The sequence below is a fragment of the Lepisosteus oculatus genome, chromosome 6 (genome assembly GCF_040954835.1).
Source record: "Lepisosteus oculatus isolate fLepOcu1 chromosome 6, fLepOcu1.hap2, whole genome shotgun sequence".
NCBI classification, from domain to species: domain Eukaryota; kingdom Metazoa; phylum Chordata; class Actinopteri; order Semionotiformes; family Lepisosteidae; genus Lepisosteus; species Lepisosteus oculatus.
Window position 1 is genome coordinate 10,725,229 of NC_090701.1, and position 21,667 is coordinate 10,746,895.

A 21,667-nucleotide genomic window follows, 5' to 3' on the forward strand; every position below is an offset into this window, starting at 1 on the left:
TAGTCTATTTGAGACAAACAACAACAAACTGATTTTTCTGATGTACGAAGCAAAAAAAAAAATGCAAATAAAGGTTATAAATCTCTTAATTGTGAAGTTACTGTAAGTGATTACCTTTTGAACACATCAGGACAACTATTTGGATAGCACACCACCTTATTTAATGGGTATTGGGAGTATCTGTGGTATAATAATTATGATGATATAACCTGGTGAGGAGAGAGAAAAAAACAGACTAAGAAACCATGTGCAATGTAACCACCCTGTCCATGTCCAACATAAATCTATCCTATAACAGAGAAGGCAGATGTATGTCCAAAAAAGACTTCAGAAGTAAAGTACAAAACTTTCCTATATACTGTACTGTTTTATAAAAGCATATATTTTATAAGTGTTTAATAGGACTGTTCTGATGAGATTAAGAGATGAATCAAGCTAATTAATCAACTAAAGAATTAATTGGAGATTATTTTCACTTCCGCTAAAATAGTTTGTCATTTTGTTATTGCAGGCTTTATTTTTTTTTTAGTTTTACCAATTTAGCGTATACCTTCCCAACTTTAAAATAGATCCTTCGTCATTTCCCTTTAACAAAACATACAAGCCAAATGCACACTGACATGTTTTTAATCATCTCTGGCAGATGGGCAGTTCACACTAACAGTTCCAAAAGGAAGATGAAGTTTCACTTCAGCTTTTCAGAAGAAAACCAGAAGACGTCTTCAAAAGCACAGTAGCTGATGGGATTCTTTCCTCCAGACCAGAACTGGAAAAACTATGCCCCAACTTACCTTACGCGTCCCATCCTTCTCCGTGCTCTCCGAATCCCCATCCAAGAAAGGCATTGCAAATGAGCTCAAGTCCTGGAAAAAAAACAACAGTATTTTTGTATTTAATGCTTCTTTTCACAGATGTACAGCAGTAACAAAAGGCATTCCTCTATAAAACTCAGCATTCATTCAAACAAATGAATGCACTGTCCAAAGGTTTGCTGCGGTAAATATTTCTTCTCAGTGCCTTCTTGCAGAAGGGAATTCACAGATTAAGGCCCTATTCAGTCATTTGTATTTAAGAATAGACAAAGGCTTTTCTTAATCTGGCTTGAATGCTTCACATAAAACACTCCATCATGCTGCTGTCCTACAAGTCATCTCTCCAGTTCACGTTGCAGTTGAAGCAAACAGCAGTCCATGATATGTAAGGGATTTCCAGAGGTAAATGGCAGACCTCTAACAGACATACTGTCCAGCTTGACAGCCAATATCACAATGACCTACACATCCTACCCATCTGAAATTCCACAAAACTTAGAGGGACACAGGACAAGGCTTGTGCAAAAAGAGTCTGTAGAAGGAAGTTCTATTTTAAAGCCCTCCCTCTTAAAAAGCTCTTTAGTGAGTGTTTCGAAGACTTATTACCAGCTGATTAATTTGCTATTAGAACACCTTAATGTTCTAGTTGAATAAGTTAATAAACCCAACTGCAGCTGTTTGAAACATTCAGCATCAGAACACCATTAAAAATGGTGCTTCCGGATATTTCTCCTGCTTTAAGTACTATAATTTACATGCAATGCATTTTGATTTTTTTTTACTTCCATCAAGAAAACTGCAAATTGAGTGTTAATGAGTGCCCTGCAAAGCACAAAGAGAATTAAGGCAGAGCCATCTGCTAAATCATATTTGTGCCCAATGTAACCCACGTCTTCAGACATCTGAAAGATAGCGGCTCACTTTCAAAAATAAAAAGTTGCAAGAGAAAATGTTGTGGCTCCAGACATGATATGCCTGTAGTGAAAGATGGGAGGATGATGGATAGCTTTGCTTTTCTCAAATCAATCTTAGCTCTTAGTAAATAATAATTGCTTACACTTTTATAGTGTTTTTCTGGACACTCCACTCAAAGCGCTTTACAGGTAATGGGGACTCCACTCCACTACCACCAATGTGCAGCCCCACCTGGATGATGCGACGGCAGCCATAGTGCGCCAGAACCCTCACCACACACCAGCTCTCAGTGGGGAGGAGAGAAGAGTGAAGCCAATTCATACATGGAGATTATTACGAGGCCAAGACTGGTAAAGGGCATTGGGAAATTTGGCCAGGACGCCGGGGTTACACCCCTACTCTTTTTGAGAAACAGGATTTTTAATGACCACAGAGAGTCAGGACCTCGGTTTTACGTCTCACAGTTTTATCCACATACATATTGGTGCCTTGAAATAAACATCTCAATCTGACCAAAGGAAAATCATTTTACGTTTAGCCTCAGTTGGCTTAATTAGTAACTCCTTAACTTCTAAAGCACCGCCATTCCATAGGATTTCAAAGTGCTTCCCATGTAGGAGGGGATCCAATTCATTCACTGATGTGGGTAACATGCAGCAGCTACTATCTGCCAACACTTCCACTACACAGCAGCTCAGTAATTCAAGTGCGAAAATGTTTCACCATTTGCGTTAAGAAGAAGCTTCATTCTTGGCTTGCATCCCTGACATTTACTGGATCCTACTGTTTCAAATCTTCAATCATCACGTAAGAGCTCAAGACCTTGGTTTAACTCTCATCCAAAGGATGGAGCTTCTTACAATCTCCTGTGGCACAATGTCCCCATTGGCCCAACGAAGATATTGTTTTTTTTTTTTACTTTGATCCAGAGGGAAAAGTACCATCTTCTGGATCACCAGCACCATTTACAGCAGCCACCTGTTTTTCCTCCCATCACAATTCTGACCTGGACCAGCCAGGCTTAATATGGGAGATCTGACAAGATGAGGCTGTACACTAGTAAAACTGCTGCTGTTCCATTTTCTATGCTAACTGTTCAAGACAATTTCATGTTACCACAAAACAACCCACTGAAAAGGTTTTGATAAAGCAGTATCATATTGGGCAAATCACGTTTTATATTTTGCCACTTCGTGTTCTATTTCTTTCCTTTTAAAAAATGGGGGAAAAAATGATCAAGGATTTCCCTTGAAAACAAAACCCTGACTGGAGGGAAATCTCTGGAACTATTTTTGGATCAGCATGAAGGAGAGGTACTCGTCATGCAAAACCGGCTTCTGGTCCAGGAATTTCAGCCAGATGCACTGTTACTGCGGTTTCTTTCAATGTCTCTAAAGCCTTTAAAATCACACAGGTCAAGCAGTCAACAAAAAGGACCATTTTACAAAAAACCTCCTAAGTCTTGCAATGCTTTTACTTGCATATCTCCATAAGAATTTTGTGGAATTCAGTCAGGTTTATCAAGATAAGCATCCCTCAAGATTCTACGAATTGTCACCAAGGACAGCAGGCCTCATAACTATTCCGTTCAGAGAAGAGCACCATAAACTGTAGGCAGTGTTCAGCACATTACAAAACACCCATACCTTTCAACCTCAATTTCATCGAAATGTTGCTGCAGTCATGGTCACAACAAGCTGTTCCCGGTGAGTTATGCGGTGTTTGGCCTTGCATTTCTTTCTTTCGTTCCCTGACCTTGGTCATAAATCTTGAAACACTGTTTTGCAAGGCATGCTTTCACAACATGTACGTTATCCCCTGCGCTTCACAAATCTCCACCTCTGCTCCGCAGGAATTCTCTAGCCTCCTTCTTAATTCATTTTTTAAAAATATTTTTTCACAAAGTGGAGCTAGGGTACACTGGCACCACGTGCACCAAATACAGATCTTATTATTTTTCCCTAGATTGGGGGTTAAAGAATATCAACGAGTCCACATATCAAAACCACATTCTGAGTTAAAATGATTTCTTCTGTACCAGTAATATTCGCTTGCAGAAGGCTGCTCCTGACATGGCATTTTAGACATAGACAGGGGCAGTAGAACACTGCACATTATGTGCAGCTAAATTAATTATCACTCAGGCAAAAAAATAAAGACCAGATTGTGCCAAAAACAAAAATCCAGCATTTATCTAATTTTGGCATAAATTCTGTATAAAAGACTGTTCCACAGATAACCCTACCTTACCTGACCACAAGCCAAAGTTTTACAAGAATAAAAACTAAATTTGCTCCAAGAACACACAGGGCAAGTCAAAGTACTGGCAGGACCTTCAAAACAATCTTTTAAGTTAAGTATTAAACAGTTTTGTGCCATTTGTGCATTTTTGTATTCAGTCAAGCTTCGACTTCATGCTGTAAGAAAAGGACCACTAACGTCTTTAAAATTATAACCATGCATCTTCGGAAAAGGTCAGTAGTGGTCAATGAAGCACAGACTGGCAGAAGCACTGAAATGGCAAGATGGGACTAAACAAATGTGAATATGCGAAATGTAACCCTGTTTAAGGAAAAGTAAGCTCTCTTGTGGATTTGTGGACCAGCCAAAAAAAGTCTTTGTACTGGCACATTTTAACAGCCATATGGAAACACTTGTGTACAACTCTTGCAGTGGTGCAACTTTTGCTAAATTGCCTCAGAAACTTGTATACTGTACAGCACATTTCTTCTAAGGTTTCAGCTCGCAGGGGCAAAACAGCCAAGTAGCCAAAAGCAGTTCAAAACCACCCAATGATCACATGAGCATTTGTTTCTGAACAGTGATAATGAAATCATGCACTTGGAGCAGGATGCTGCAGCATTAACAGTATTGATTACAGTGCTTAATGCCTGTTAATCCTGTTGAGACATCTCCTCCTGCAGCATTCTCATAATTCAAGAATCACTCAAGACTCAAGTTCTGAAAGGGTACAATCCTGCGGTTATTACACAAGCAAAATGGGGGCTATAAAAAAAGTTAAAGCAAAAAAAACCCTACAAATAAACTAGAAAAGATTTTATTTCTGACATACTGTACTGTACTATTTCCAGCTCTAAATGAGTAATGTTACCAAGTAAACAATCCTCCAAATGAAATTCTGTTGCACCTGTGCTACTTGAGCTTCTTTAAAGCATTTGTTAAATAAAATATTAAAAATAACTTCCGCAAGCTTACTCAGGCATGATGATAAACACTGTGCAGGGATGAAGCTGGCTCAATTTCTCAAACACCCATGTGGCTGTGAGTGTCCCTTGTCCATGTTATATAAGGACCCTAGTGAAGTAATTCAAATCAGGTGTGTAGGGCCCGATTTTCTCTGCATTGTAAACTGTGTGCATTGCATTGACTTTGGAAACACGCATATTTAGATTTGATTTCTATCTATCTGTATCATCAAGCTGTAAATCTTAACAAGATTGAATCTTTCCAAAGTTAGATGTATCATGACTGTATATGCAATCTAACATGAGTGCTGGTACTCCCTCTTCCCTGTACAGCGACGTCCACAGAAGTTAAGGACATCTAGTTTATCAGTGCCACTAAATGTACAAATAAGAAGGCAGATCAGACTGGATTAAAGGCTGCTATTTTGTAGAACCCCACGGACAGGGCCTAAAAAGATGAAGATTTTAACAGTGCAGTAATAAGATATTCCTACAGAACTGCTGTCTTGAGCACTTTCAAATCCTATTTCATCAAACAAAGCTTCAGTAGTAAAGGTCAGAGGGCTGACAGAACATCCCAGTGAACAATGGGAGGTCAGCAGGGCAGCTGACAACCCAAACACCTCATGTTAACTACATTACACCACTTAAAATGTATTAAAAAGAAGCAACAACTCACAGTGTAGCATTTCATTCAATACAACACTGTTCTCTAATAATGACCACACGCAAAAGAGAAGATATCTCAGTAAATGTATTGAATGCATAAAATTTACATGGTTTTCTGTTACTATGCCAAATGTCTCAAAAAAAGCAGACTAAGAAAAACTTGGGAACGCTCTGAGGTGATAAGAAAGTGGACTTACTGCTGTGTGCTCTATCAGTCCAGAAATACTCCAGGTCCCCTTGGTGGCTCCATAGAGCTACACAGAAAGAAAGCCCAGCTGACTGAGGAAACTCATCTCCTGGTTTGCCTGTAGACTGACTGCACTGCTGCGACACATGGGGACAGAGTGGGGAGGTGGGGGTTGGTGGCGAAGGCTGGGCGAGTTTCTCCCGGTAGGACTGAAGGTTAAACAGCAGCCCAGCTCTCGGGTCAGTGCGTTTCTGTTGAGCTCCGCTTGATGCTTCCACATATTACACTCCTGGCTCTCAGCTGATAGGCAACGTGCCAGAGATCCGATTACAGGGAAGCCGCAACCTGTTGCATTAACTCTTCAGATGCGGGCTGACACTTTCCCAGACACAGCGGGAAAGATCACTGTGTTTAGTACCCGCACAACGCGTGGGATTTGCGGTTTCTGGTTTTTCTTAGAATAGATTTTTTTTTCCCCACAAACAAAAGGTACAGTACGTTGCTACTTCGAATTAGGTTAGTACTACCTGTAAGAAGACCGACTGAGCAAAACGCGGCTCTGGACCGCAACCAAGACCAACACTGATCTCCATGGGAAAAGATTTTATTGGGGTGCTGTATTATTTTATTAGGCTACCTTAACCATGAAACAGCCATCATCACAGTGATCCAGTGGTGATAGAAAGCCGTAATAAGTAGATATGTCCTCCTGTTGTTCTCCTTAGTAGTGATTAAACTCCAAAATGGATCACAACATGACCGCCTGGATGAGTCAATTTGTTCGTCTTAAACTTTTACCTTTAAAAACACAAATAATCTCACATCTTAAAATGAAAGAACCCCATCTTCTCGACTGAATTTCTGTCAGGTTCCAGTTCATACGGCTAAGTGCTGTGAGGCGAGGACGATACCTTAAATGATGACTGCCAGAAAGATGACACCATTGCTGTAGCTAGCACTATTTATTTCCATCCAGTCATCCATCATCTAACCACTTCATCCAATTCAGGGAAGCAGGGGAGATGGAGCCTATCCTGGCTAGCAACGGGCGCAAAGCAGGATACACCCTGGACAGGACACCAGTCCACTATAGGGCACACACAGACAGATGGACACACTCACACCAGGGCCAATTTTCCCAAAGAAGCCAGGTAGCCTACCAGTACCACGTCTTCGGACTGTGGGAGGAAACCGGAGCACCTGGAGAAAAACCACGCAAACTTGGGAAGAATATACAAACTCCATGAAGCAACCCAGAAAGTGAACCGATGGCCCCAGCGCTTGCAAGGCATTAATACTAACCACTGCCACCCTACTATTTTTTTTATCTAGCACTATTTATTTAATAAAACACATCTCAAAGTTTGAGGACAACTCAAGTGACTCGCTCTTGAGGAGAAGACTTCCTTTTGATGCATCATCACAGAGAACGGTTCTCTGTATCAAACGTTTCACAGCAACAAGCGGAATAATCCAGGATTCTAAAAGCGTGCACTTTGTACATCTACTGTATGTTCCTTCTTGCTTTGCCACTTCTTCTGAGATAATTATAGGGAGTGACTACGAAACATTAAAGGATTACATTTACATCATTAATTTTCAATATAATTAGAAGGTATGAATAAATCGGAACAAGGCATTTAGAAAATACATAATTATTAAGTGATATGATTAATATAATCTTTCACTTTTTTAATTAATGAATGTTGGGGGAAAAAAAATCAACATTTGATACACACTTGTACTTTTCTTACTACATTTTTTGCTACAGTTCATCAAGGGCATGAATACCTCAGGCGAGTACAGCATGTCCAAAAGCTGCTTCAAGAAGTTACATTTAAAAATTAGTACTACCGTTCTCTGTTCTTTTCAAAATTACAAATGGATTTTTGCAGTACATGCCCGAAGGTCAAATTTAAATTAAAAAGACAGAAGCAGTAAGGCAATATGCATATCATAAGTCTTTAAACGCTTTAACCCTTGTGGTATAATTATACATTTTCTGATTCTGTTGGAATTGAGTCCAAACTGTACCAGAGATTTAAAGGGAATGCACCAAGGAACAGTCAAAATAAAACTATAGAAAATACACATAAATCGAGCATGAACATAAGCTCTAAAACAAGGAGAGACCATTTGGCCTATCCAGCTTGTTTAGTTGGCTGCTATTGAATAATTGACCTAGAGTCTCCCCAGCCATTTCATGACAATCATAATACCAATTTTTTTCCATCATGGCTGATTAACATGTTCCAGACCCCATACAAACCGTTATGTAAAACGGTGTCTCTCGTTCTAATATTGCAATGCACTTTCCCATATGTGCATGCGTACCACATCATTTCATCTTGTGTCCTCTCTTTAATGCAACTGTTGAATAATTCCATTTAGTTATGTCTTTTGAGGATTCTGAATACTTGTATTGAGTCTCCTTGCTTTTCTCTGGATTCCAGAGCAGAAATATGTTTTTTGTGAAGCACATTCACCAAAACAGTATTTAATATTCTACATTGAGGCCTGATGTATTGTACGTTTTTTAACATAATATCTTTGGGTTTAAAAGCTAAGCTTTTAAATATAAATCCTAACATTTTGTTTGCCTCTTTTAGTGCTTATCCACACGGTTTAGAACACTGGTTACCAAGTCTGGTGTTGAGGGACTTTGCTCCAGCTAAGCTGGTAATCAGTAGTGATAACTGATTCCTTTCACTGATCTAATAATAATAATAATAATAATAATAATAATAATAATAACAACAACAACATCACTTTATTAACCCTTTACAATTTCTTGCATTAGGAATTATCTTTTCGCAGACCCCAGCTTGCTCTCCATGAGACACACAGACATACAGATAGGGAGAGAGCATGGGATCAGAGCACAGGGTCAGCCATTGTACGGCGCCCCTGGAACAGTTGGGGTTCAGGGTCTTGCTCAGGGACCCAACGGAGAAGGATTCCTCTGCCGGCTGCGGAATTTGAACCAGCAACCTTCCAGCCACAGGCACAGATCCTGAGCCACAGAGCCACCCTCACAATACTATACCTCCAAGTTGTTTTTTTTCTAAAATAGTTTGCATGCGGAACTGGGTAAAACCCCCACAACCTGTTTCTTAAACATCCCCATCTCTCAACAGGCAATTTCTGATGAACAGACACAGCAAGGTATCAAATTCTCCCGTCATCAGTGTTTCGTTTCCTTCCACCAAGTTCCAATTAGTTACTCCTCAGCTAATGCCCCTCAAATGACGGCAGTGCTGAAACCCAGGAATGGGACAGGGGTGGTTCGAATTAACATTCCCGTTAAACTCTTCAAGAGCTGAAAGCAATTCGGAAAGGGGCATCTGAAATAGAAACCTGAGATCCATAGTCCTGCAGTGAAGGCAACAACTGGAACACAAACCAGCAGACAGAGGGGTCTCCCAGGACAAGGGGTGGGATTGACTAGTCTAGAAGCTCCATGTTACACTCTGCACTTGTCTACAGTACATTAATAGTCACCTGCCAAGTGCCTGCTTTGCACTTTCCTGACATTCTTCATGTGGAACATCTGTGTGGCCTGTCTTCATTCTTCATTCAGCAGTTCACAGATCGGTGGATCCTTTTATAATTATGAGTTGCCCTCATAACCAAAACATTTACATTTTAACTTCTACCAGTTACAAAAGAGGTTTAAAGCAGAGGTCAGGTCTTAGAATGTCGACTGTAGCTGGATAGGCACTACTATTAAACCTATGGGCTTTTGAAAGGGATAAATAATTTCCAAATACTTGTGGACTTATTTACCTACTGTAACTGTAATGAACTTCCAAAAGAGACTGTGTACCATACGTCCACCTGCCCAATAAACAAGATCATAGGTCTGTTTGGAAACCTACTCAAATACTCTTTCAATTCAAATGGAATTACTTCATAAAATTGTTTATCTTAACATATGGTTAGTTTGATTTAGCAATGATGTATTTTTTCAGGAAGCGTGTGTTTTTCCATCCAAGTACCACTGAAGTCCACAGTGTCAGTGCTTTTTTCCCCCGTTTATAGACAACTCAAGGCACCTGTCCCAGAATTTACTACAGGTAAGACAAATATAACAAAACAAGAACATTACCTACTGTACTTTGAAAAACATTACAGTCTCTTGAATTGTGTCTAAGGTTTTTAGAATTTTCTTTAATAGTCCTCCTCTTCCCTTTTATCCGTGACCTTAGCAGCATTTTAAGAAGAAAAGGAGGATCTATAGATTAACATATATCCCTGTGGTACTCCACTACACTACGTCTTTAGCACTTATCTGTGCTGTATGTTTCCTGTCAATTTACAAGTTTGCCATCCAAATGCATGCATTACCATTACATTACAACAATAATAATAATGATGATTATCATCATCATCATTATTATTATTATTGTCTAACCTGATCCCTAACCATCCTAACAACGAAGGCAGGCTACTTCCCAAATGTGTCTATCATTATTTTATGTTACATTTAAGTGCAGTATTTGTAATCCCAAAGACGAACTTTATTAGCTGGGAGCTTGCAGATATGCTTAATTGATAAAAACAAGAAAAGAACACAGAAAACTGCCATAAAATTACTTCGTTTCCCAAGAGAAACACAGCACCAGACTTTTGTGCTTCCCAGTGGTCACAACATAATACTGAGAGCTGTTTTTTCATGCATGTCTATGAATGTGATACCAGTCATTTACTGCAAAGCCAGGACTGAGCTTCACAATCGGAGGGAATATGTACTGATGAAGGTTATAAATTGCCGCCGAAATCACTTTGAATGAAGGCAACCACAGACCAAAACAACATGTCGGATGTGGCTGCCAGCCCCTGCCAGCTACGAGCTAAAAGCAATCGTTGTTTTCTGCTGTAACATGATGAGGGTATTTCAACCAGCCATGTTGCCAAGCATGGGGTAACTGCTTGTCAAATCACAAAGCAGCAGTCGGGAGTTACAGTCCGCTGCAGGGAGGAGTTCGACATGTACTTTTGGAAACAGAAAGCGAGTTCCACAGAAATTCAATCTGGACTGTGGATATTGCATAATCCAAAGCGGTACTGCATGTCTGCACATTGCCACTTCACGAGCATTCTGATGTTCCTAAGGATTCACCTTCGAAAGAAGTGCAACCTCCTTCTCTAAATGGCCAGCGTCCAAAGACAACCGAGAGCTGCAAGATGGGATTCTGTTCCTTTTACAGAAGAATCATTCAGAGCAAATCGGAGACAGACCTATAGACTTAATTAGTACAACTGAAAAGGGCACAGCATTAGAAAGCCTTTATACAGTACCATTATGGAACAATAGGAATGTTTTACACCTTTACTTTTTGCATTATTGCAATAAAGGATTACTGCAGTGAAGACTGTTTCCAAAACACACCTTCCTATTTTGTTTTGTGGAATAAGGCATGTACCGTATAAGGGAGTGAACCGTTATCTAGGATCACTGGAATGCAAAAAATACTGTAGCCTCTTAGCTTTACCCTTTAAAAGAGATTTAAAAAAAATGCAGTGCAGCTATTCTCCTTTTGGATATGCTCCTGGACTTCTCCATTTTGCATGTATTTAAAAAAAAGAGTCACAACATAATGGATCACAACACTTTCGTGGGTTTTTCAAATATGTAAATAACTTTTCTCTTTTATCGTTTCCATCAAAGTTACTCGTAGTGTAGGGTGGCACGTTGGCACAGTGGCCCATCCTAAGGAGACCCATTGTGAGAAATTGCAAAATGATATTAAAGTTGAATAAAGTGTGTTTATATTTTATTCAAAATCTGAATGCCCCAAGTGAAGACTTCTAAGGGTACGACAAGTTACAATAAGCATAAAAAACTAAAGAGAAAAACTGAAATTCGATTAAACCATTTTCTACATGCTTTCACTTAAATGTTTGTTGCAAAACTACATTTAGGATTTGAGGTTTTCCACTTTGCCATACAAGCAAGCTTTGCGTGGGTGACAGCGATATTGTTGACACACATTTTCTCCCATCTCAGCCACTGAACACTGATACTCGGAGACTGACTAAGTCAGATCTAGTCTACGTGGCTGGACCTTTGCTTGCATTGTCTGGATGAATATAACAATTCAGAGCCTGAGTCATTAGATGCGAGACATCAGTCCCGCCCTCGAATTTGGAAGAACTAGAAGGTGCCAAAGCTTCTTTTCAAACACCAGGCTGCCATTCTTTTCACAAAGCTTTTGCTGTCAATTCTGCTTGCTTGCATCTTTATTTAATGTCACTCATTTCCACATGCGGACAGCAGGGTGCCATTTTATTAGCTACAGTATGTGCTTCTGCGGTTTTTGATTTGATTCTAACTGCTGTGGCAGAAAACCCTGGAGAACTGTCAAAAGGAGGCAATGACTATGCTGTACCTTTCTGCATGATTTTAAAAAGCTTTTATATATTACTACAATATGAAAGGGATTCACGGGCAGAAATGAATGAGATTTTCTAAACAACTGTTGTTCACAAAATAAGGGGAACCATAGAATAGTATGAGTTCTACGGTGTTCTAACCCAACATGTGCTTTCATCGGGAAGGAACACGGATTTAGGACGATTTCATAGGGATCCCAAACGCATAACATGAATAACAATAACATGAACTCCTCAAAAATCAACAACTAATTTCAGCAGCACAGGCAAATGAGAATGTATATTTAATCTATAATTTTAATATGAATAGCCTAAACTAGGGAAAGGTTAAATGATCATTAAATGAAAATCAGCATTTTTTCCCCTGCCCCAAGAGGTTCGAGGACAAGCTGAGCAACAGAAGGCAGAAATGCAGATTCATGACAGCGATGGCTGTTACCATTATTTACTCCTGCATAAATCACAGCGGACAGAACCTCATAGAAAGTCATGGCTGTAGCTCATGCTAAAAAAAAAAGAACATGGAGAAACAAATTTGCACGCAGGTCTCTCGCTCTTGTTACAGGGCCTTGTTTGCTTTTTTCCCTCCACCCCCCAAGAGGTGCAACTAGAACCTAAGGGGAATCCCTCAACCATGCCGGACTGTAGGGGTTCTAACTGGGATTTCCTTGTTACAAAGATTTTTTAAGCTTTTTCCAAGTTCAGATCTGGTGGGATTTTCTCAAGCAGCGACACAAAATGACCTCAGTGCTACCGGGCCTGGCCGGGCTTGAGATGCCCAGGGCGATATCGGCCTACCACACATCCACCCGCGAGTTCGCTGAACCGACAGGGAGGGAAGCGGCCTTCCTTTAATGAATGTTAACATGTCTGTAGGTACACTAGGACGCGCGCTGTGGAAAAAAGACAGTGGGACCTGACAGGCGCGTGTTTCAGTGAAGGGGCTGTCTGGTCCTCACCTCCCCAGAGACCTGCAGGGGCAAACCCCAATCTGATAACCACATCTGGGCATTCCAAATCGGAGGACTATAAAAATGAAATAAATTAGGATTTCAGATTCAATAAAATTAGAAATATGGGCAAAGACACTTCAAGTTAAAGTGCTTTTACTGTACTGTATCCACAGTACACCCAGGATTATCCCAGTTTCAGCAAAATAAAATTTGCCTAAGAAAGCAAGACACGTACAAAAACATTCACATCCAGGTTTTATCACTAGAAATGTTCTCAGAATACTGAAAAATGAAGTCCACCAAATGGAAATGCTACAGTACATTCCTGTTCTCTCTGAAGGTGCTGAGCTTATCTGATTGCTTTCAGCATTTGATAAAACCGCTATAATCACAAGACACTACATGCTTAACCTTTGCAGTTTTAAGAAGCTATATGTTGCTTTCGTAACAAAGGGTAAACGTTCTCGGAAACAATAAATCTCAAAACTTGATTTAGTGATCAGGAATATCATTTCAGGCAAGCTTTTAACAGTATAACTGTTTGGTTATCTGATATTGTACAGTATCTGCCACTCCTAATATTGGATACAGAATACACCCACTGGCAGTGCTGAGAGACAAAAGCTGAAAAATACTAAATTACCGCATCAGAACTTACCATATTGGAACGGATGTCACAACTCTTTTTACCGAAGCCACATCAAAGTGGTTTCTGTTGTCTGAGCAAAGACTGCACACCACGCACCTTGTTACTCTCTTTAACATCGATTTCTCTCTCTGTGAACTGTATGAATAACTAGGAAAAGTTACCGGCCAGTTTTCACATCTAATATTTCACTCTGTGATTAAAGCATTGCAATCTACCTCAGTGGAACAGTTAGAAGCTCTGAAAAGGTCTGATACCTTCATGGGCTCAGATATGTGTAAAACCGTCACACAGCTGTTATGCGTAATATCCCTTTCAGAGTCAAAAAACAAGTGAAATAATCTTTTACATTTTATGAAGATTCCTAGATATTTTGCCTCAGAACAAAAATGCTCCTTATCTTCTTAAGCCAACCCTTAACATTTTAAAGAGTGGAGATCTAAAAGGGAGACAATACTAAAAAAAAAAAGAAATGAATTACTTTACCTTTTATGTGAGCTTGAATTTATTTCAAGGCAAAGAAAATTTTACTTTTACTTGGGCGCTAAGATTTCAAAGCTCTCCTTTTACAAGTTTGTTTTACGATGGGCAGGTGTTCTCTAGACACCCGTCATCAAATTCCTTGCAATCACAAAATATAAATACCTTGCCACTTTCAGCGTTATTACAGTAATTCCTTAACATGGCTAATACATACACAGCTGCTCCATCAACATGACCTTTTCATCTTCACGACACACAAAAAAAAACAACAACAAAGCAAAATGTCTAATTAAGAAACTGTGAACCTGTACTGTAATTTAGAAAACAATCATAATCGGATCAAACACCAAAGTATCCTCACCAGGGGTGGGGGTCCTGACACTTCATGAAAAACGTCCTCATAAAGTGAAAGAGCATTCAATCCTTCAAGAAAAACAAAGCCCATGGAGGTAACGACCTACAGTACAATCTGTTCCTCTGCTGGCGGCACTTTTAATTCTCATTATCACAATACAGACAGTACTGGCAAACATACAACAACCCTTAACTCCACGTTAAAACGTTCAAACATGACAGTTACACAAGAAGGCACAGAACTAATACTAACTGGAGAAACACAATGTCCAAACAGTTTTAAAAAATACTCCTATAAAATTTACACTTTTCTTCACTTTATTGCTCTATAAATACAACGATAAAGAATCACATTACATGAAAAGTTTTGGCCCACCATCTATGGCACTTTGCACACTTTCTGTGAATGATAATACAAAGGTCAATGCCAGTGAGAGATTGTGTCAAATAATTGATGAATACAAAGAAAGGTATAAATACTAGGCTGACACATTATCTTAACAGAATACAATCAAAGTCCATAGTTCATAGCACTCAATCAATTGAGGTACAATATAGAAGCATACAGTATGCAAGTACCACTTGCACTACCACGTATTTATAAAATAACATGCCAAAATGTCCTTTTTTTCTCTTGAATGTAACATGACATGATTAAGAGATGAACAGTCAACTACAAAGCTAAATGTAAATGATCAGAATTACGAGTGTACCAGTATCAGTAACTGGAGGCCTATAGCACTAGAAAGCAAAACAGCCTTATCATAGTCATACTGTGAATGCAATGGTCTCCGTCCATATCAGAACATGTCCTTTAAGATAAATCTATCATTGTAAGATAACAGCGATTGCTTTGCACTTGATATTTTGTGGTCACTTGAGCAGCTCATACAGTAGGTTTGCTCAATGTGCCAGCAAGCAACATCTGCCAAATATTTTTTAAGAAACAGATTTCTAAACATAACTGTTCTCTTCACACATAAATCTAATATCCAGTTAGACCCCAAATTTGGCACTTAATCGATTTACTGATTAATACTGAAGATGCCTCTCAGCTTTTCTCTGGTCCCAACACGGATCTTATCCACTGTGTCACAGTACATAGTGTCACTGTAGCTAGAGTCGGTCAAGGGACTGCACTCAGAGCAATAGCAGAACAGTACATTTCTAAGGCACAAAGCACAGGTCGACAGTTTTGTACTTGTATTAACCAAGCCAAAGTGTTTAAATTGATTTTCTAAGCACTATGAACTTTTCTTAAACTCAGTCAGTGCTTAAACCTACCTGCAAGGAGAGAATTCTTCGATAAAACTGTTATTCGACTCTGTGCAAAGTGCACCCCCTTAGATTGTGGGCACCCTGAAGTAATCAGCTTGTTGCCACAATGTGCTGCATTACACAACACATAAATACAGCCTCCGGTTCTGAGTGCAGCTTCAATAAACAAGCAAATCATGCTCCCGACGTTGGCAGTTGTCTGTACTGCCCCTCGTAAGCATCTCTAATTTTATATCCCTGAAAGAACCCCTTTGCCACTGTTTGGTACCAACGTTCTTAAGTTATATGAAGGTTCTAGATCTTGGTACAGTTAGTAAATCAGTTCAATTTGCAGATGTTAGCAAAATAGGAGGATTAGCCAGCACTGTAGAAACTCAAATGGAAATCCAGAAACACTTAAAAAATTAAGACTGAACCAGAGTAGTACATATACTGTAGGAAGCAGATATAAAACTGCAGATTAAAAGCGAGGAAACACTAAAACTAAAAAAGCTAGGCACGAAAGATTTAGATACCTCTGTTGACACCTTTGTCATCTTCTACACTATGTGGGAAAGCATGAAACTGGATGACAGAATTGTAGGACGTATACCAGATTTCAAAGAATATCTTGCAGCTTTGGAATCTGTCCAGCGAAGAGTTGCCAGATACATTGCCAGGCTTAAAGGAATGAACTACGCTCCAGTCTAAAATAACTCATTCTAGTTTTCTTTATAGGTTTGATCAGACAACCCTACAGGGGACCTGGCTCAAGCAATAAAAATTCTCAAAGGCCATGACAAGGTCAACCCCATGAACTTCGTCAGGACCAACTCTGACATGAGAGTCAGACTGAAACTATGGGGCAGTGCATTTAAAACTGAGGAAAGGAGGCACTTTTTACACAAAGGGTTATGCATGCCTGAAATAAGCTACCCAACCATGTTGTGGATGTTGACACCGAAGGTGACTGTTGTAGCCGACAGCCATTATGATATTTTCCCCACAGTCTAGAAGATGGAAAACATTTACAGACAGCTGGATGAAATCTGCCCGACAATTAGCTACTACCAAATAAGTAAATTGGGCTCCATGTCCTCATTTGCGATATTTCTTATTCCTACACACGTAAAAAGCTTAAGAGAGTACTTGCAGTATTAAGCAGCAACTTAGGGAATGCATATTTAGGCTCAAAGAAACACAGACTCGATCTACGTGTAAGTGTGCAACCAACGACTCGAAACATTAAAAGGGAAAAATGACAGAAAAAAACGACAGCTTTTCAAAAAACAGCAAGATGAATGTTGCTTATGTCGCTTAATTTCTAAGAGCACTTTCTTCAGATTTATGCACTTTCAATCAATGAAAAGTTCCAGAGTTTCCAGCCTTTCCAAGGGACATAAGAACAGAATGACTGTGGTCTCAAAGATCAAACTATTCATCCCTCCAGATGGGATTAGATTCATCTTGTCATTTCAAGGGAAGCTTTTAAGAGTCATTGAAGGGAAATCCTACTACATGGGTCAAATATTCTGAGAGGAAGTGTTAAAATTATTAACTTTTTAAAGCCACCTCTTAGGAAACAGGGGCCTTTTGGCATGCTTAAAGCAATTAATCCCAACTCGACATCATTTCCACCCTCACAGATGCTTCCTCCTTTTCTAATCTTTCTGCACCTTGTTTACATACAAATCCTGGATATTTGCTGGATCTAATTGCTTTATGGAATAACTTGCTCCCCCTCACCACTAGTCATTCACAATTGAAAACCATGTTTCCATAAAGTATTTTACCAAGAACACCTACCCTGAGCTTAAACCCCTTTTAGAAACAAACCCAAGAGAAGGGGAAACACCATATGTACTGTAATAGCTGATGGCAGTTAGGATGGGATTTGTGAATATTTCCATTTTGCACATGTTTTCCTTTTCCTATGGAAGGGAAGAAACTTTCCAGTGGCTATTGGAAACATTTTAAAGCTTCTCTAAGGACACTGCCCTGTGAGCAGGGCTGCAGTGTGACAGACATGGATTAAGATTATGACAAAGAAGAGGTTTTATCCTGTTCATCTTCTGATCACATGCAATGGTGTCACAGGGTTGGTTACAGTAAAACTTCACCGGTAACTGAAAATAAAAACTGGGAATGTCACGGAAACCTGCAATTAGCTTTCTGATGTCATGACATTGAATACACACAAAAACAAACAAAAATATCAGTCTGTCAAATGCATGAACAGGTTTAGCAAACATTTCAGATTGTCAGCCGACACCTTTCCAGGTATTAAATAGTTGTACTGAAAACAATGTGTAGAACAGCAGTAGTTTTTCTTGGCACCTGGTATACAGGACATTACAGGACTCCGAAAATCAACTAAAGGTTCACTAATGAACTGATCTTTCATTGTTTAGGTGTCCCAGGTGGAGCAAATACTTTGGATAATTAAACATTAGCCAGAGCAAAGACTTGCCATCACTTGGAGTCCAGGTGCCAAAGCTGTCCCAACACTGGCGAAGACAGGCAATGTAGTACAGGACAGGAGATACCGTCTTGGACATCAACAGGTTTTTCTCAGGTTCTTCCTCAATTTTAAAAATATTTTTTTACAGTTCAGACATTTTAAAGTGCATCCACATAGCTGGGACTACAGACATGTTTTCCCATGGTATGTTTACCTAGATTCTACAATTCAAAACAATTTTGGCAAGCAAATGCTATAAACTAGCCATACAATACAATGGACAGATACTCTAATAAATTGCTGAGAACATTCTTCCAGGCATTGAATAGGTGAAGGAGATGAGCTTGTATAGCTTTGTTCATATATTGATGTGTGTCTGTATTCAGTGTCAGAAAGGCTCTTTAGTTTAATTCTTTTTACAGAGCTATAATGAAATGCACAGCCTTGATTTAGACAAACACTGTTCTGACATAAAAACTCAATATGAAAAGAAGCAGATACAAAACATGTTCATATCTGGTACGTTGTCCACGTGCATCTAGCAGGGCTTCATGCAGAAAGTAAGGTAAAATAACAGAAAAACTAATATTTATTATATGTGTATGTGAGTGTGTGTGCTCACGCGTGCTCTTGTTGGTCATTGAGAATTTCTGGGGCTCCTATGAGAAGGTAACTTGTAGGTGGTACTTGGATGCTTTGGTTTGATCAGGGGTGGTACTTGGTCCAAAAAGTTTGAGAACCACTGAGTTAAAGCATGTAGTACGTTTTGCATATATCTAAAATCTCACGTTCAATTTAATTTTGTATCCGTTATTTGAGGTCTATTGAAACTAGAGCTCATTCCAGAAACACCACATGGGCCTCAGCAAAAGTTACCAATCCAGACCTTATCCAGGTCTAGAGCAGGGGTCTTCAGACTTCACTGGCTGAAAAAGCTCATTTTCAAACACCCCCTCTCTGATGGATCACCCAGATTGAGTCTACTCAGCATTGCAATGACAACAGGGTTGACATTACAGGTCACCACTGAGACCATCACAAACACTCATCGGTTGGAGCAGTAAATGACTGGAATCTGTGGAATGCTGGATGCTAGTTAATGTTGAAAGCACTGTCAGCTGGAGAAGTCTTGTATAATTTGTAGTCTGATCTTGTCCGATCTTGGAATTAGTACTGGGATGGGAGACCTCCAAGGCAGCAAAGACTTGCTGGAGACCCAGCAGACAGCAAAAACTTTCTGGACTAGAAGGTAACGTCCTTCAGGTGGGACATGAAAGTGAGGTCCGAATACCTGCTGCTGAAAGAGTTGGGGGTGTTTCCTCAGGTGTGCCGAGTAAGGATAATGTCACCGAAACTGGAATTTCCATCTCCTCCATTCCTAATGGTTTTAGTGCATCTGAATTTAGAGGAGGGGTATGTGTGAAAATCATGTACGTAAAATGGTTTCCTGCTAATCTGAGATGAAGAAACAAATCTAGTAAAATGAGGTGCCCATTGAGTCCAATGGAAAAAAAAAAACTCATGAAGGGAGCCGACTTGTTTATGTATCACAAATGCTCAGGATCTGATTGGCAGTTATTGTTCTTGTACTTCCCTGTGTATTTTCACAGTGTTTCCATTTCAGGTGTTTTTTTCCTTCTTAAACTGGAAAAACCAAATTCTTTTCTTTGTTTGTTTTTCCCCCCAAATGGGATTACCCGTGCATCTTGGATGTTGCAGTAATACAGTAGAATAGATCACTGCCTGACCTTCACAGAGGCCCCAAGATCTTGCCTGTATTGTAGCCCACACTCGCACTGGGGTTTGACAGACTGCGCTCTTCACAGTGCTTTACAGCTGAGCTGGTCCTGAATGGAGGAGCAGCACATCTGTCGCGCAAGGTCACAGGCCTCTAGAAAATCTCAGAGGCTGCAGTTGCATGCTAAGATAATGAAACCCTTCGGCAGCCAGGAGCAACAGGTACAGCCCAGGCTCGACCCAGCAACAGCTGGACCACAGAGCTCATGCCATGCTCTTATCAAGCACCATTGCAGGTTACATTACACCAGGTCACAATTACACCAGAGAGCTACTAATATAAGCTTTTTTGACACGTCGTATAATCAGAATGCAAACAATTCCTGCTCCTATAGCTCCGAGACCAGGACCTCCCAAAGGTGGAAATGAAAGCTGAACTCTAGCAGTTCCTCAAGTGAAGCCAGTAAGTGGCAACACATGGGGCCTAAACAAAACTGAAGAAAAGGAATAACAGCGACAAGTTTACAAATCCATTGTACTAAAATGATTTTACCTTCAATAATATAGTCAGTGCCAGCTGTGTAAATAATCGACGATGACAGTGTGTCATAGGCACTTCCAAACTCCACCTGGTAATTATATAAATCCATACTTGAGGCTTGTCTGTGATGTGCAAAGTTTGGTATTTTGGAGAATTACATGTTTTGTAAGAAGGGATGGATATGCAGCACTGTATTTTGAAAAATACACTGGTTGTGCGTTTTATCATAAACCCCCTGTATCAACACAATGAGCCATGCCAGGCAGGTCAAAATACCACTCCTATATCAAGCAGGTACTTGTTCCGTTCCAACCCCACGTAAAAAGTATACCGAGCAAACAAAATGCCTTTTTCAAACTGAATGGAAGAAAATATCATTTTAAAACAAAAACAAACATTTACATCTTGCACAACAGTTTAGATTAAACAAGACAGGAAAAAAAAAAGATTACCTTAATGGTACAGTACTTGTGCAGGATTTTACTGGCTACCGCAACGCATAGTACTGTCACATAGGCACCTACTTGACAAAATTACTGGGAATGCTTGTCTTGCAATACATTCACTTTTCATAAAGCATTTACCCTTTCCCACTCATACATTTGATAAAAAAATAAAGCTTCATTAATAATAAGAACATATTAAGAAGAAAAGGTTATTTTGTGTTGCACCCCCTGCTAATGAAGTTATTGACAGTATCTTCAATGTCCAGTCCAACAGAATCCACATGAATATGGCATGACACACTGAAACGCATTGTGTTTTTCTCAACAGCACTTATCGTTACACACAGGTGTTGCACGTCAACAAACACATTTTCTTGCCAGAAACGTGTCGATGAGAGTCAGATCGTTCAAGCTTTGGAACCCTTCCCTTCCTTTTCACCACATGATGAAATCAATCCAAACCATTGCTGGGTCTGCCTTTGTAAAAAAAAAAAAATCATTAGGCCGCTACCTTTTGCATCTGCACGAAGTTCTTTTCTCATCAGTAAAAGGGAGCAACGTGAACAACTGAAATGAAAATTCAGTCTCGAAATGAAACGAATGT

At 39.7% G+C, this 21,667-nt stretch overlaps 1 protein-coding gene across 4 annotated transcripts in view; it reads right to left on the reverse strand.

Annotated features, from left to right (window-relative positions):
- prkag2a (protein kinase, AMP-activated, gamma 2 non-catalytic subunit a) overlaps positions 1–21,667 on the reverse strand; it is a 129,303-nt gene that overhangs the window by 102,628 nt on the left and 5,008 nt on the right. For 3 of the 4 annotated variants that reach the window (XR_001479230.2, XM_015354693.2, XM_015354692.2), the window contains exon 2: positions 792–863. Coding sequence is in view for 3 of the 4 variants with exons in the window: in XM_015354693.2 (XP_015210179.1) it covers positions 792–863 (72 nt within the window). In the remaining variant the exon portion in view is untranslated. Of the gene's footprint in view, positions 1–791; positions 864–5,799; positions 6,015–21,667 lie in introns of those variants that run through there. The other variant, XM_015354694.2, reaches the window with a different exon arrangement.